The sequence below is a fragment of the Sciurus carolinensis genome, chromosome 12 (assembly GCF_902686445.1).
Source record: "Sciurus carolinensis chromosome 12, mSciCar1.2, whole genome shotgun sequence".
Taxonomy (NCBI): domain Eukaryota; kingdom Metazoa; phylum Chordata; class Mammalia; order Rodentia; family Sciuridae; genus Sciurus; species Sciurus carolinensis.
In genome coordinates, this window is record NC_062224.1 from 101,405,774 (window position 1) to 101,423,239 (window position 17,466).

At 46.8% G+C, this 17,466-nt stretch overlaps 1 protein-coding gene across 2 annotated transcripts in view; it reads left to right on the forward strand.

Moving 5' to 3' along the window:
• Positions 1-15,502, forward strand: part of Niban1 (niban apoptosis regulator 1) — a 137,503-nt gene extending 122,001 nt beyond the window's left edge. For both annotated transcript variants that reach the window (XM_047521382.1, XM_047521383.1), the window contains exons 10-14: positions 1,236-1,397; positions 2,925-3,035; positions 4,883-4,990; positions 9,273-9,384; positions 11,161-15,502. In XM_047521382.1, coding sequence (XP_047377338.1) covers positions 1,236-1,397; positions 2,925-3,035; positions 4,883-4,990; positions 9,273-9,384; positions 11,161-12,263 — 1,596 coding nt within the window. In that variant the 3' untranslated portion in view covers positions 12,264-15,502. The remainder of the gene's footprint in view (positions 1-1,235; positions 1,398-2,924; positions 3,036-4,882; positions 4,991-9,272; positions 9,385-11,160) is intronic.
• Positions 15,503-17,466: the final 1,964 nt, after the last annotated feature.

The following is a 17,466-nucleotide window of genomic DNA, read 5'->3' on the forward strand; positions in this document are numbered from 1 at the left end:
CCTGATGGTTTTAGTTCCGTGGGATAGACTGCTGGTTTGAAAGGTGTATTTCTCATGTTAACAGATGTTTCCATTTTTTAGAAAAGGTTTAAGTTTTACATTCCATTAATTGTGTCTGGCAGGGACTTTCTCCCCTGTTTTGCCATCCGTGGGAGGTGGCATTGCTCCTTTGAACTGTGACAGTTTGATAAGAGCAAAGTGACAACCGACTTTTCCTCCCCTGCCTACTTCGTCAACATATTTTTTCAATGACATATTCCTTAATTGTGCAACAAGGGGCACATTTGACAGTGTGCTTTTGATCGTTCCTTCCACTTCAGTGCCCCAGTCCACAATATGCTTCTTAAAGAGGGTAATTTTTCCCTCTAAAGAGCAATGGCAATGGGCCCTTTTACAGTCCCTGACGTTCAACCTGCCTCTCTCCCATTCTCCCTGGAGTCTCCCTTCTTAGCAACCTTCTTTCTGTCTTCTTCTCCACACACCCTCCTTTTTATTTTACAAAACTCCATTCTTCAGTTTAAAAAATATTTTTAAATAAACTTTGAAAATAGAATGCCTTCTTCTGCAGCAACATTGGCAGCCTGAGAGCGCGTTGATAATACTGGAGGGCTTCCACAGCTGGTCTCTTGTGGCTTCCACAGAAGCTCTGTGGCCTCATCGGATGAGTGGATAGCTGTCCAAACCGAGTGGGAGAGAGCCCAGTTTTCAAAGCTGGACGTCTGCGGCCCAGCCTCTTCTTCCCATCCACTGCCCCTCACTAGCACATTGGAGTGGTCTTCAGAGGGAAGCCCTGTGGGCCCTGCAGAGCCTCAGAGGAGCGTGAGGAGTCCTGCTAACCCCCCGACCCAGGGTGCCCTCCAGGGAGCATCCTCACCTCCCTGGAGTTTAGAAGAGGGCTGTCACTCCTTCCAGGAAGTTTTGCCGATTCTGTTTGCCAGAGAACCCACCTGCCTGGTTCTTGAGCTTTAAGTGGGAACTTGGAGTCCATCAAGAACTTAAGACAGGAGTCCCTTTGAGCACATCCCTGGGTCTTCTATCACCCAGTTGGTTCGGACCTGGGTTTCTGGCCTAGCAATAGAGTTGCCCCAGGGACCCACTGAAGAATGAAAATAAAACAGCCGAAGATGTCCCAGATGTAGTGTCCACGTAGTGATCCACTCTAACCATGTCATACGCATGAAACTACAAGACTCCACATCTGAAGGTCTTTAATTGTTTCCTTCACCAAAATGCAGCATCTAGACCAGCTTATGACTCTCCCTCTGGATTCCGTGAAGATGGAACCTTGTTATACTAAAGTCAACCTGCTGCCAGAGCGCCTGCAGGAACTCCAGAGCCGCTTCAGATGCCCCCACGTGGATCTGGTGGTCCAGAGGACGCAGAACTACATGCAAGAGGTAGGAGCAGCAGGTGGCCGAGGTGGCTGAGGATGGAGAGAGGGCCAAGAAACGTGCTGGCAGGCGATGCCTGTCCTGGTGCCGCTCGGGGAGACGGTCACGATTCCTCAGTCCTGCTGTCTTCAGTCAACAGGCTTCTCCTCCCTTCTGTGTTGACGATCATCACAGAGAAGAAATAGCTGAGGGACTAGCGTCGCATTAATTGATTATTACTTGGTTGGTCTAGTGCTCTTCACCTCACCTGCCTTTAGCAACACTGGGGGAGATTTTAAGACATACTGATGTCTCATCCCCAGTGATTCTGAATATATATCAATGTATATAAGTAGGGGGATAGATATTTCATATATATAATTCATATAAATATTAATTTATATATGTGAATATTTATAATTTGTATAATATGTCAAATTTTTAAAAGAACTTCCCCTACCTGCCTTCCCAGTTTCTAATACATAGATGGAATTGAGAACTACTGGCTTAAGTTAATTCCCTAACTTGAGGAAGAGTAAACCAACTAATCAATCATGGCTTCATATTTTAATTTCTTGTGTGTCTATTGATAGGTTTTTTTTTTTTTTTAACCACAAGGAATTTTTTTTTTTCCCCAGGAACAGGAGTGAATACCAAACCCTTTCCATATTATGGTATTTCCTAAATGAAGAAAGGTGTGAGCAGACACAATTCTATTTCACAGGTGTTCTTTGGGGAGCTTACACTGGGCTGAACACTGTGCCAGATCCCATTTCACAGACCAGTAGTGAGACAAATTCTTAGATAAATTCACTACAGTATTGGAAGTAGGTGGAATGATGTGGGATCAATCACAGGTGTGGGAAAGAAAGGAGAGGTTTTTTTCTTAATAGTTTTGGGTAGGATTGATCAATATATCTTATTACCTAACTTCTGAATCATGAGGGATTAAAGATGGGCAAGGAACAAAATTGGGCAACAGTTTAACAGCAGTCTAGATAACAGTGCACCCAGAGGACTGGATATAGGCACAACTGCAGAGAATAAGACGCTATCTGAACCATCTCCACTTCCGGAGCCTCACCCTGTCTCCATTACCAGCCTTGCAGAGAAAGGAAGCTGTGAGGTGGTGGGATGGAAAGCAGAGAGGTGTGCCGGGGAGTAGTAGGTGAAGCACATTGATGGTTGGCCAAGGCTCTCGCCTCGTCTTGTCAATCTGTGGTTGCAGCACCAGAAGATGGAGGAGGGGAATCTCAGCCCCCAGCCCTGGGTTTTCCAGATCAGGCATGATGGAGAACAGATGAGGAAATAAAAAGACTATGTGCATGCAGACCTGCATACATACCCCCTAACCTCTCAGATTCCACCGTGGCCATGTGGCTGTTGGTTTCACAGCCCAAGTAGTGGGAAGGGACCTGTTGCCCTGGGTCATCTCCCAGAACAGCAGGACTCTGTGGGCTCATCTCCTCCCTCCTCTCCAAGCCCAGATGCCCATCGCTAGGCTGGCCATCCCAGCCTCTGACGTGCTCTTTCTGTGTTGGTTCTGGTTTCTAGCTAATGCAGAATGCAGTATTCACTTTTGAGCAGTTGCTTTCCCCACATCTCCAAGGAGACGCCTCCAAAATTGCAGCTGCCATTGAGAAGGTCAAGCTCCGAGTCCTGAAGGTACAGGCTTTGTCTCATTCGTGGAAGCATAAAACAAGAAAACCCCTGTTTCTTTTGTTGGGTGGAAATACCTTGTCCTCCCTTTCAAGCTGCTCTTCCCCCTCTCCTTCCTCTCCCTGTGACTGTCATCCAGCATCAAGTCCCCCAGTGACTTTCATGCCTCTTCTGTCATCTAGTGGGAACTTTAGGTACTACAGTTACTCAGCATCATTACCCACAGTCAGAAGTTGTGACCCAGCTTACTTTCACAGCAATTGGATTTGACAGATATTATTGGCTGTCCCCACAAGCGTTGTGACAGGTATTGCATGATATACAAAAACAGGCCAGGGGGTTGTGGCTGTGGCTCAGTGGTAGAGCACTTGCCTCGTATATGTGAGGCACTGGGTTTGATCCTCAGCACCACATAGAAAGAAAGTAAGATGTAGTGTCCATCTACAACTAAAAACATATTTTTTTTAGAAAACAGGCAAGGCACAGCGTCTCTCTTCAAAGAGTTTACAACATAGTAAAATCCATTAAATTGGTCAACATTTTTAAGGAAAATCAAAATCTGAAGGCAATCTGAAATGCAAGGAAAAGATATCTGCCATATGAAATTGTCTTAAATTGACTTCGCATGTAAGTGCATAGTGAATGGCTGCAATAATAGGAGCTTGCACAAGTATGCTATGTTGTTAAAGCTTTTTAAAGGCACCTAGCGCCTGTTTCATTTGATTCTCATAGGAAGTTGGGAGATGATTAGAATGTATCTCCAATGTACAGATGAGGAAACTGATCCTAAGAAAGAGAGTGATTTACTGAAGTTCAAGGAGCAAGTCAGTGGTGATTGGCTAATTTTTTTTACAAACTCCTGTTTCCCCTAAACAATGCTTTCAGAAGATCAAAGTCCCACAAAGCCTGGAGGTGGTCCCTGAATTTTAGACCTGATCTTGATGCCTCATAGGCCAGAGGAAACTCTAGCAACCAAATCATTGCAATTAAAAACCATGTTGAGCATAATAATAATTCTCTAGCAATTGACCTGAAAGGAAAGATAGTGCCACTATCTCGTGCTCCCATGGCACTTGATAAATGCCCTCATCTAACTGTGCTTCAGTTGGCCTGACCAGTCTGCTCATATGCCTGTGACAGTTCTCCATATTGTCTGTGATCACCTTGAAGTGACATTGAAAATCAATCCTGGTCTCCAAGTCTGGATGTTCAATTCAGAACAGAAAGAATCATCATCTTTCTCATTCTAGATATTGAATTTCTTTGGTTAATAGGTTGCAGTGTTGACGGTGTTATGAGCCAGGTCCTCTCTTCTCTTGTGCAAATCATTGCAACCCACCGACCCTGCCTGCAGGACCCAGAGGAATAGCCAATGGCGGCTCCCCTGGACCTACCCAGATGGGGTGATGAACTGCAGACTCACCCCCTATTTCTATCCCCAACTTCTTGATAGCACAGATGGCACTTCTCTGTTTTTGTTGTTATCGTTGTTTTATGGACACAATACCTTTATTTTATTTATTTATTTATATGTGGTGCTGAGGATCGAACCCAGTGCCTCACACATGCTAGGCAGGTGCTCTACCACTGAGCCACAACCCCAGCCCCCACTTCTCTGTTCTGATCTTGCCTCAGTTTCCATTTCTGTAAGAGGGGCTGGTGAGATGGGTGGTTGTGTCACGACCTACACCTGGAGTGTGCAGGAGTAACATAGAAAGACCTCTGAGACCTTGGAAATGCAAGTGTCCTCGCAAGTTGGGGCCGGGGAAGGGAGATGACGTGGGTGTCTGAGTTTTTGGTTTAAGTTGACAGATGGCGGTGTTCCTATTTAACACGTGTTTCTGCGCCGACAGCAATATGACTACGACAGCAGTACCGTGCGGAAGAAGATCTTCCAGGAGGCGCTGGTTCAGATCACACTTCCCACCATGCAGAAGGCACTGGCGTCCACCTGCAAACCAGTAAGGGACTGGGTGGCTCTAAGGAGCCCGCTCTCACTGCCTCTGAAGGGCAGCTGGGCTCTTTTGCTGCACTATGCTGGCAAACAGCTGACTGCGCCTGGGAGGGGCTGGCAAACGTTTTGATACATAGTAAATATTTTAAGCTTCATGGGCCAGTTTATCATTTCTGTTGTGACGCTCAACTCTGCTATTGTAGCACAAAAGCAGCCAGAGACAGTGCCCGAGCAGATAAGTCTGTGTTCCAATAAGCTTTATTTACAACAACAGAAAGCTGCCAGGATTTGCTCACCCCTGGATTGGAGGAAATCTCAAAGGGTAATTATCTGAGCTGGAGCCAAGCGAAGGGTTGGCATAGAACACCTAAGGGGACGAGGTGTCCCCTGTTACAGCACAACGCCGAGGTCCGGCGTGTGCTCGGAAACATCCAGAAATCTCCAGTAACATGATTACAGAAGGGTGTTTGTTCTGTTACATCCAGTAATATTTGTGTACTGAAATCAATGACGTCATGTAAGGTGCTGCACACATCCAGCACACGAGGACAACCGGGATTACAGAGGGGCGACTGGGGTCTGCAGGGAAGGGGAGTGGGCAAGTGGAGTCTTAGGGCTGGTTCCGAACCAGGGTTCAAATCCCAGGTCCTCCTTGTTTCTGCTCTTGGGCCCTGGGCAAATCACTTCTCTTTTGGTCTAGAGTTCATCTTTTAAAAAAATGCAGTTCATAATATTTTGCAGTGACTTTCTTAAGACTGAGAAGACTAGAACGATACCATTAACATTGGATGAGCCTTACCACACAGTAGGCCATCCACATTTTGCATGAATTATTACAATAAATTTCACAACAGTCCTTTGAGGAGGTCCTGTTTATATCCTCATTGTGCAAATGAGGAAATCTGAGAGGTTAAGTTACAAGCCCAAAGTCAAGAGCAGGTTCCCACCTGAATTTAAACAGTCCACACTCACCCGTACCGTGCTCGGTCCGTGGCCTCAGCACCACCGCTGCTAATCTGTCACCACTTCTACATTTCAAAAATGACTTGCAAGCCTGGACATTTGCAAGGCTTGCTCTCTCTTGGAGTAAAGATAAAGAGCTTCTTTATCTCAAAAAAGAGCTCTTCGGCAGCTTGGAGAGTCTCCAAGCAATGAAACGTTAAAGTTCTTGTATGAGTTATTTCACTGTGGAATTTTCTTTGGTCATTTTTATATCCTGTAAGTGCCATTTTTCTTCAGATAGTCCATGGTGTGTCTAGTATTGGGATTTATTTCTGGGGGTTATATTTGTTTAGTAGAAAAGGATTTGATTAAGCTAAAGGAGAAAGAGTTGGTCTGTATGACTGTCCCCTTGGTCTTATGTGCAGAACAGTGTAGGCGCCGAGGTCACCCCTGAGGTCACCCCTGAGTCCACCTCTAAACGCGTCTGCTCTCAGACATCTCTTGGGATTTTTCTCTTTATCAATCCCAAAGGTAGTTTGAAGGTCTCACGGCCACCTCCTCCCAGACGAGGGAAGGGTGAGGGCAGGTCCCCTTCTTGTCTGCACACTCTTGCAAGCTTCAGAGTGAACTGGGTCCCGTCTAAAAGAGACTCACAACTCAATCAAGACCGACTGCTTTCAGGAGAGCAACCCGTGACCCGAGTTTTCAAGAAGAGGGACGTTGTGTCAGTGTCGTGAGCTTTAAAAGCTCTGTATTTACAGAATGGGTAAATCAGGGGATTATCTGCTTCATAGGAGTCTTTATTTTACTGTCACGTGTTTTCCTTGGTTCTTGGGAACTTCCTAGATCTGTGGCACTCAACCCTACCCTAGCTGCTCTTAGAATCGCCTGGGGAGCTTTTTAGAAAAAGCACTCCCAAGACTCACCCTTAGGATTCCAACTTAATTGGTGCAGAGAATTAAGTATATGATGCAGTTCAATCAATTTAACGTAGAAGACCTGTTTTGTAAAGTTGGGCACGTCACAACAATACAAATGTCTCTCCCTCATTCCTTCCCCCAGAATTACTCTGTTGGTCGGAAACTTAAAGGCTCTCTATCTATTCAGTAAACGTGTATTAAAATGCATCAAATGTGATCAGGACATTCTGCCACACCTGTGTCCCTGCTGTCCTGGAGTTCACAAGGCAGAAGCAGAAGACAGGCATGTGGGATGCCCCGTGGGGAGCACAACCGTGGCCCCATGAAGGAGGATTCCAGGAACTGTGCTGGATCCTGCTTTTAGGATCTGGAAGAAACTTGCCAGAGTCTTGCCTTCAGCTCATTCTCAGGGATGAATCGCAGAGGAAGGGAAGATAGGAGGGTGATCCATGCATGAGCCTATGCCCCTCATTTAGCAGAGGAAAGGACAGAGGCTCCGAGTGGTGACATGGCTTACCCAGGATCCAGTGGCAAGTCCAGGGCAGTGTCCGGTCTCCTGGGCAGTAATCTGCACATCAGTCTGGTCTCATAGACTCTCTAGGGGTCGTTGCAGTTCATACCTCTTCTCGGGTGGGTGTGAAGGGACCCCATCATTGCCTACTGGCGACACAGTCCTGGGCCACAGCACCCCCGAGTCTTGGCACTGAAATTTGTTTGAATATTGTAACTTCCACTCACCTGCTCTAATCTCGTCCATCCGGGCAGAAAGCATCGAATCCCACTCCAGTTCTCTAAGAGCCAACCAGCACCGTCAGGTGCAAAGAGGGCTGGGTCGGGGCAGTCACTGTAACATGATCTGGTACATTCTGATCCCTGTCCTGTGCTCCTGCAGACCACAGGCAGCCATTTGGAAATCCTTAGAAAGCAGAAAAGGTTAAGGGATTTTGCATCATACCTGGGCTATCTTAGAAGGAGTCAGTGAATGTCAGGGTCAGTGGGAGGAAAGGAGGAGAATGTTCCCGAAGAATCCTCGATGACTCTTCAACCAGAAAAGGGTTCTCTGAAGTTAAACGTGTATCTACCTCCTGACCCAGCAACCTCACTTCTAGATATAGATCCAAGATAAAGTCCTTAAGGCCTCAAAAAAATAAATAAATAAAACCAAAAAATCTTCAAAAATGTTCATAACAGGGAGATTATTAGAGAAGGAGAAAGGGATAGAGGGAGGGGAGAGCAGGAGACAACAACAGAGGATGCAAATAATCAAAACCTGTGGTGCACACGTACGAGTACGTCACAAGGAAACCATGATTCCCTATAATTAGTATGCACCAGTAACGTGGCAGTTCAACAGTCAAAAAGTGGAAAAATCTCCATGTCAAAGGAGTGTAGATAAATAACTAGTTTATCCATATGGTAAATGTTATTTATGGGTAGAAAGGAATGAACTACTGATATATGCAGAGACACAAAAAAAATTGAAAAGGAAACACGAATGAATACATAATTTTGTTTATTTATGAACAAGCAAAAACAAATCTATCGTGGCATATGTCAGACAGGTGCTTCTCTGGTGGAGGGTTGGGGGCTGGAGAGGGGTGATGGTAGTGTTCTCCTTCCTGATCTGGGGTGGTTACAGAGGTTTTTTTTTCTTCTTTTTTTTTTTGCGATGCTGGGGATTGAACCCAGTGCCTTGTGCTGGTGAGGCAAGCACTCTACCAACTGAGCTACATCCACAGCCCATAGAGGTATATTTATGTATTTAACATCATTGGACAGTACTTTTAAAATCTGTGTCTTTTAAATAATTACTTTTAAAAACTTTTTTTTTAGTTGCAGACAGACACACAATACCTTGATTTTATTTATTTATTTTCATGTGGTGCTGAGGATCGAACCCGGTGCCTCACACGTGCTAAGTGAGCACTCTGCCACCGAGCCACAACCCAGCCCCAATCTGTTTTTTTTTTTCAATATATAATATACCTTGATAACATACTGTTAGCATTAAATAAAAAGAGGAAGGAGGAAATACATTGGTTATGATAGAAAACAAGGAGGCCCAACTCACTGACAGGCCTTGAGAGGATAAGAAATCTCTCTGTCTTTCCTGGTGAAGCTTCTAGAATGTGTGCCCAGTAGGAGGGAGGGGAGTGAAACCACCAATGGCCGAGCACCGCCCTGTCGGGGGCAGTTAGCAGACAGTGACATGCATCCGTGGTGCTTAGTAGTGTCTTGGATTGAAGTCAAAGATTGCTGGGCTGACTTGTTATCTAGGCATCTTTTTTGTCTGTGTGCCAACATGGCCCTGGTCCCTCCCATGTGCTCCCAGGAGAGGACCACAAGTGGACTCATCCTTTCCTTATCTCCCCTGAGCCCAGGTAGCTCGTGGCTCTTCCTCTTTATCTTATCTCTCTCTCTCTCCAGGAGCTTCAGAAATATGAGCAGTTCATCTTTGCAGATCACACCAATATGATCCACGTGGAAAATGTCTACGAGGAGATTTTACATCAGATCCTCCTTGATGAGACTCTGAAAGGTAAGAGGACCGTACCTCTGAAGTGGGACTTAGGGAGACTAGAAGGTGAGAAAGGGGAGGAGAATGTTGGTCTTGGTGTGGGGAGAAGACAAGGAGAGGGGAGGAAGGAGGGAGACGGTGACCTTGACCAAGCACCCCTGGGGTGGTGCGCAGGCGCCGGCCTTTTGGCCTTTCGGAGCTCATCCTCTGTCAGCACAAATATAAACCCTGGAGATGGGAATGTTCAGCTTCCGTTAACAGAGGAGAAAATTGAGGCTTAAGGGGATTAAACGAGGGTCTCTTGTGAAGAGCCGTCTCCATGCACTGTGCAGACAGAAGGGGAAAGAGCTCCTGGGCACAGGCCCAGGGCCCTCCCGGAGCAGGGCGGAGATGACTCCAGCCACAGGCTTGACGGAAGCTCGCTCAGCACATTCCTCACCTCCACTAGGCCAGACAGAAAAAAAGACACAGAGCGGGGACACGGTGCCTTGGGAGGCTTGCTAGGGTTCTGGCACCCCGTGTGCTGTGGCATCGGGCATTGCCAGGGATTGGAGTGTGAATGGGGACACTTGGATAAAAATATGCTGGAGAGGGCCACCATCAAACCACAGGCCCAAAGGGCATCTGGACTCCATGGTGGAGACCTTGAATGTCCCCAAACACCTCCACATAGAAAACTGGCCATACCCAAGGCCCACGTGTGTCAAGGAGCTAATCACAGAGATGGAGATGAGGAATGTAAAGGGACCAGCATGGTGTCCACACCAAGGAAGGCCCTGTCAAGGCCACAGGCAGCTACCATGGCCACCTCTGGTTGAATTGGAAGAAGCCTCCTTTCCTCTGGACCCTGGGCTGCACGTGATCAGGAAACTGTCCCAATACACTTCAAAAACTTAATTCTATCAGTATTTCCCTAAGTGTGTTTTTTGATGAAAATACAAAGAAATTTTTAAAAAAGAAAATTGTCACAACACACTTTAAAAATTCAGTCTATAATCTTTCCCCATTTTTAAAATAAAATCATATAAATTTTTTTAAAAAAATAAGAAAATGGTCACAGTCTCCCAGTTTTGTTAGATCAGTGGGTCTACTGCAAGCGGGTGAGAAATCATACCACAGGCACAAATCGACCCACCTCCCAGAGGAATGCCCCCCTCCCCCTGCTGAAGGTGGCATGGTCGCCTGGAGGCCTGTGGCCAGGAACAGCTGCTGCTGGTTTCCTCATTGCTGCCTTCCTCCCTCCCAACGCCTTCAAGGCTGGGCTCCATGAGCACAGATTTCCATTTCGGACACTGCAAGCCAACGAGGCTCTGTCCGCCGCATGGTCGGAACTGACTCCCCAGTACACACACTGAGAAAGAGCAGAGGTGAAGGGCCGCCCCTGCCCTGGCGGAGAGCCACTCTAGGTGGACAGAGCGACACATATTAGCCTGAGATGTGATGCGGCCTCTCTGAGCGAGACCCTGTGGTAGAACGGTGACCATCCGACAGCGAAGGCCTACCTAATTCACTTCTAGCTGCCCTGTGCTGGTTCCATGTTGACGCCGCACAGCTGTTTGCAGTTTGAATAAGTGACTGAATGAATGCTGCCGGGGTTGAGTCTGGACAGACATTTGTAGTCACTGGTCATCAGGGAAGGGACCTGGAAGAGGAAGGACGTAAGCTGGGTCTTGAAATGGAGACTGTGGCTATCCAGAGAGGGTTGATGGGGGAGTTTGGCTTCTGGATAAAAATCAGAACATTCAGGTTTGCCAAGCAGAGTGTTAATGGCGTGTTTTGTTTTCCGGTGTGTCTCAGTGATAAAGGAGGCTGCAATCCTGAAGAAGCACAACTTATTTGAAGACAATATGGCCTTGCCCAGTGAAAGCGTGTCTAGCTTAACAGATCTGAAAACCCCCATGGGGTCCAACCAGGCCAGCCCTGCCAGGAGGGTGTCGGCCCTGGTTCCCCTGGGAGTTCCAGACGGCGAGACACCGGGCTGCAGCGAGGTGTTCCTGGAGTCAGAGGAGCGGCCGCGGCAGCCTGGGGCAGAAGGAGAAAGCCTTCCTCTCCCTGGGCCCAACCCTTCCCCCAGCGGGGATGAGCAGGGGCTTCACGACCCTGCTGTCAGAGCTGTGGCTGCTGCAGAGGACACTGGAGGAGCCCCGAGCACACATTCATCAGAGCTGAAGTCTGGGGATGAAGAACCCACCCTGGAGAAGCCAGAGTCCATTGCTGCCTCAGGATCCTTGAAGGAGCTCAGAGAGCTGTTGACCGTGAGCGTGGAAGTGCCGGTGGAGTCAGCCCCAGGGATTGGAAACGACACAAATGAGACACTGGTTCCCCAAGAAAATGAAAAAGAAGAAGAGAAACCCCAAGTCTACACAGAGGGCAGTCCGGCACCTGCCCCCCAGGACAACTCTGAGGAAAATCCAGTTGGCGAGAGGGAGGCCCATCCTCCCCTTCCAGAGGCTGAGGCCCCTGGGGTGGAGGCTGGGGTATTTCCAGAGGCCAGCAGCCCTGCTTCTCAGTCAGCCAGTGGGGGGTTCAGCCAGGATGCCAGCTGCCCAGGCTCTGCAGAGGGGCCAGCAGAGTCTGTGGAGCCCCCTGAGAGGGAGCCGGGAGTAGGGACGTCTACACTGGAGGCCAGTGAAGGAGAGGCTGTGTCGCAGGAGGATGACGCTGTAGGTGCTGACCCCGGCTGCCCCAGGGAGAGCCAGGTTTCTGAGGAAGGTGAAGCAATGGGAGGGGAAGGCGGCACCACCCAGGCTGTGGGCAGCCTGGAGACCCAGGTTAAGGCTGCCTGCGTTCATGAGTGTCAGTGGGTGGTCGAGAGTGCCCCGAGCACCCAGGTCCTCGAAGGTGGGAAGGAGTGGGAGGCTTGTCAGGAGAGCTTCCCGGAGCAGCCCTCAGAGGAGTGAGAGCCATAATTGGGCCGTAGTCTTTCTCCAAACCGAGTCAGTTAAAGGGTTCTAGTTATGGGGGTACATAGGAGTTGCTACCAAAAAATCATGAACTATTTCCAGAGGAAACGAACACTGGCCGTGGACACTGAGGCAGACCTTTGTGGGACTGAACTGCTCCACCAGGAGTGACTACTTCAGCATGTGAATAGGCATCACCGAGGCACCGAGGCACTGCAGGGCTGGGGCGAGAGGTAGCTGAGGCCAGGAGAGGACGCTCAGGCTTGGTGTTCTCAGCACAGTGCACGGGTGCTGTGTTCCTCTTGCACTTTAAGGCTTTTTAATTTTGAGTAAGAATGCAAACACAGACTGCAAGTCCAGCCTCACCATCTCCTGAAGACTCAGCAACTGTCCACAGTCAGGGTGCAACGAAGGGAAGGTCAGGAACCCAGTGGCCGCTGCTGGGTGCAGCCCCAGGGGGCCGGGCATGCCTGTCCCTGGAGAAGTTGGAGAGAAACTGAGGCAGGAAGGTTGTGGTTGGTGGGACTGTCTGCACCTGTTACTAATTCTGCTATCAATTTGTTAATGAATCTTGTTGAGTCTTATCAGTTAATCACCTCGTAAGGAAATTCAGAGGAGGCAAGGAAATCTCACTGGCTTATGTAAGCCTGAAAGCATTTCAGATTAGCCTTGGACTGTGCAAAGAACTCATCTACATTATGGAACTTAAAGCCTACTAGTTAAACAAAACATTATTTGCACAGCTACTGCATGCCACATACAGTGTTAGGCATAGTAATAAAGAAAAGATAAGATGCTTTGTCTTGTACTTAAATTAAAAGGCCCATGAGTATTTAGTCTAGAAGAAAAAGAAGTGCCAATTTCCAAACCATGACAGTTTTCTCTATTTTCATTCAAATAGTCCTGACTCATTCACAGAAGGGAACAAAATGAATGAATGAATAAAGACAGAAGCCAAGGTTTGTATAATCAAGTTCCAAAAATATTGCCTTACCAAAAAGCAGAAATCATTTGGCCATACAGCAAGTTAATTGAGTCCCTGGGAGGTATAAACCACTGAAGATACCACCATGAAAAAGCTTCTGTTACTTCTTGGAGGGAAATAGAAACAAATACATCTTCTAAATGGAGCATAGCCTGTAACCATTAATGTTAAAGACAGAATGGACTTACTTGCAAGAAATTAAGATTTGTAGGGAACGCCAGATCGTTCCCTACAAACTTCAGTCCCAGGTACTACATGATGAAGGTTCAATCCACAGACGTCAATATTAGATTTCAACGTATTGTCCTAAGAGCCTGTTCTGATTATCACCTTTAAGTACATTTATATCAGTTCTTCAGAGAATTGGTTTCCACAGTTCAGTTGCTTAACCAGGAATTAAAATATTTCCCTCCCTTACCCTCTCGTGAAGAATTTCTTGGACTTCTAGGTCATAAAGGATGAATAAGAGTATCTGAATGGTCTCCTGCTGAATTGCTTCAGCTCTTTTAAGAGTGTGAGACTCTTGTGTCTGTGAGGGACCCCGTCATAGGTGAGGAAGGCGGAGGCCACGTGGCCCTCAGTCCCTGCCCGTGCAGTGCTCCCTCCCTGGGATCCTGGCTGTCAGTGCAGTGTATTGAGATGATGTTTACTTCCTGCCTCTCCCAGACGCTCTTGTCAAGGACAGAAACTCGGGGTTAGTCATCCTATGTGCTTCCTGCTGGAAACCCACAACCCTGAATAATGGCTTCCTGCATGTGCATAACCTTAACATCCCTAGTGCGTAGTACAGGAACTGGCATGTGTTCACGCTGCTCAGGAAGCGTGGGACCTGAACACCCGGCTTGCTGCTGTGCAGGGGCAGTTTGGGGCTCGCTGTTAGGAAGGGAGCTGTGTGTAGTCAGGCTTTCTGCCCTTGGTGAGTCTTCCCTTAAATAAAGTTCAGAGTCCAAGGGGCTGATAGCCAGATAGCCAGAAGCACTGCCCAGTAAGGCAGAGAGCCAAAGAGCAGTGCCCAGTCCCACAAAGACTGCCCTCTCCATGGAGAATCACAGTGAGGTGCAGTCCCAGAGCTTCCCAGCTTCCTCCCTTTGCTCACCTTTAAAAGACCTAAGAGCTTTTCCAACCCTAAAAGAGAATTCATTTCACCGTGTGAGATGGAGCAGCGTCAATGCCCTTCCTTCATCCATCCTGGAGGCCGGGAAGGACGAGGCACCAAGGGGCAGGACATGCTGGAAGGTGCAGTCGAGGAACTTTTCTTCTCACACTTCACCAAGACAAGTTCTCGCAAATGAGCAGGGTGCTTCTTCCACACGAAGATGGAACAGGAAATGGAAACGCATTAAGATCTGCGTCCGTGTTAACAGTTGGAAGGGAAGAACTTCATGTGACCAGGTGTTTGTCTTGCTGCTCAGGCAGGTTTGTGTGTGTTGCTTCGGTGGTTTTCCTGGTGGGCACAAGACTGCTGTGATCTGAATGAGCAGCATGGAAGGCCCCTGCGTGCTGCCCTGGGGGTCTCTGCGATGGGCAAAGCATTAGAAATGCATGAAATCTCAAGACATGGTTTTTGGCAAAAATGATGACAATAAACCAGTTATGTTACTGTTGACCTTTCACGAAGAACATATTTTCCTTGGGAAAAAAATGGGCTCGGCATTTTTTCCTATGTAGTTTGGAGGACAGACAGTAGTGCCTTGCATTATCTGGAGTAAACTTTCCTAATCAAAAAAAGAAAGGGAAAAAACTCTCCTGTGACTCTAAGGATAAGATTCCAATTTTTCCAAAAACTTATTAAAAAGAGGCTGAGCAAGAAGAACAACAGTTTTTAGGTCTGACCTGTACGTGATTATCAAGATTCTCAAGGTTGGTTTTGTAATTCTCCAGATCAGAGCCAGTGATTTCAGACTTCTCCAATTCTCCCAGACAAAAGTGACTTTCGACCCTTATAAAAAGTCCTAACTGTTAGGTGCTATGTAGCAATTTTAGGATGGGGAAAGGGAAGGACATTGCTGACTTAACAGCACAGTTTCACTATGTGAAAAAGTTGGCAACTCCTGTCTTCTTACTTTTCCATAAACGAATGGCTTTGGGGGTTTGGCTTCAGAAATCTGCAACTTCAAGAAGAAAAAAAAAAAATCTACACTGTGGTTTTATTTTTATGGTCACTATATGAAGCAAATAAACTCAAAACACTTTGTAGCCATGCATTTACTCTGCCAAGTGCCTATATTCCAATAAAATCCTCATCCTTGAAGAGCTGTCCAGATGTCATTTATTTGGAATAGGGCTGGTTTCATCTTTTAAGCAAATGTCATACTTGAGCTGGAAGGAACAGAAATGAAAGGTGACTCACTCTTGCTGCACCAAGGAACTTGTACTTTTTTGTTGTCTGGAAAGACTCTGCAGGGAAGCAACTTAATGCCAGGTGAAATTATGCTTTGATAATACATATGATTATTTTTCTAGAAATTGGATCACATCCATAGTACAGAAATGGGCAGTTACTCAGTGCATTGAATGGCTGTTCAAACTTAAATATATTTTCGAAATTGGATCACATCCGTAGTATAGAAATGGGCAGTTACTCAGTGCATTGAATGGTTGTTCAAACTTAAATATATTTTCAGTGGGTAACCTTGAGTGAAACATTCACCCTTTCTATAATTATAAATAAAATTGTATTTATTCACTGACATTCAAAGTTGCTCATTTATCCATTAATTCATTCATCCAAAAAATTAATGATTGTGTATCTGTAATATACAGGCGTTGTAGCGGGTGATGGAGAAATAGAAGCAAACACAGTAGATGTGATCCTGATGTCAGCAAACTCAAATTCTCAGGGTGGACAGGGCCAGAATGTCCTTGACATGAACTTAGAATGGAAATTTGCTTCCTCGTCTGACATAACCTTGTCTAATATCTCAGCTTTCATGCTACAGCAACGACTCAGGCAGGAGAGAGAGACATTGGAAAACTCAAGTCTAGTAGTGATGCAGATGCTCGGTATACTTTACATTCCTTCTCCTCCTTCCATGCTAAATGCAGTATGAAAATATCACTCCCAGAGTGGTCCCTATGGATCTTCTATTTAGGGTCAATAATCAAATTGGAATTGGGAATGAGGGCATTGATTCGAAACTTGCAGAGTTTTTTAAAATATTTTTTTAGTTGTCAATGGACCTTTATTTCATTCATTCATCTGTACGTGGTGCTGAGGACGGAACCCAGGGCCTCACACACGCCAGGCAAGCGCTCGACCACTGAGCAGCAACCCCAGCCTGAGTTTTTTCCTCAGTCAAGTGTATGTAGCTTAGGACAGAAGGAGGCCGTGGGAGGAGTCATCTAAAGTGATTCTCTCCTTATCACACTCAGCGAGGCTGCTTCTTGAGCATCTCTAAATCTTTGCCATATTCTTCACTTTACCAAAAGCATCCAGCTCTCCCTTTCCATCTGGCAAGTTCCCACTTTTACTGAAAGTCAGGACACATCCGGACAACCCTCCCGCCCCACACCCAGTGACATTTTCTGAACTCTCACCCTGATCTTCTTGCCTACTTCTGGCCATCCTCTCTCACTTTACTGCCACCATCTACCTTTCCTCTGCCTTTGAGGCATGTACTGCCTTCAATCTTCGTGTCCCTAGCAGAGCGACAGTCCTTATGTATAGCAAATGCTCAATATGTGTAGAATAAATGAAGAAGTAAATGCCACCCATTCCAGATGTTGGAGAAAAATAGAGCTGATGACCCTTGAGCACGCTTCAGGGGTGTTTGCTGGTAACTCTACTCGGCCTGGTGTGCTGTTTTTGCTGATGAAACTTGACCATGAGTTTAGGCACACCCATACTTTTCAGGAGGGAGTTTCAGAGCCAAGGAACACCCAAATCAGGCTGGCTACTATGAATCACCTCCTGGTTGTCAGGATAGTGGCTTCTACTGGACCTTCCCAAGGTCCCTACGATATAACCTATGCAAAAAGATTAAGAAATTCACCTTGCTTTGCTCTCTAAAACCCACCAGTCTGCAAAACCCACCAGTGCTCATAGACAGCCTCTGCCTTCTGGCCATTTCTCCTCTTGTTGGGCAAGAAGCAGGGAAGATGTGGTCCCTGCTTTCTAGAAAGCTCAGTCTAGTTGGGAAGACCTAGGAACACATGGGAGTTCTGCAAGAAGAGGAGGAGGGTCCTGAGAGCACAAATGAGGGTCACCACAGACTA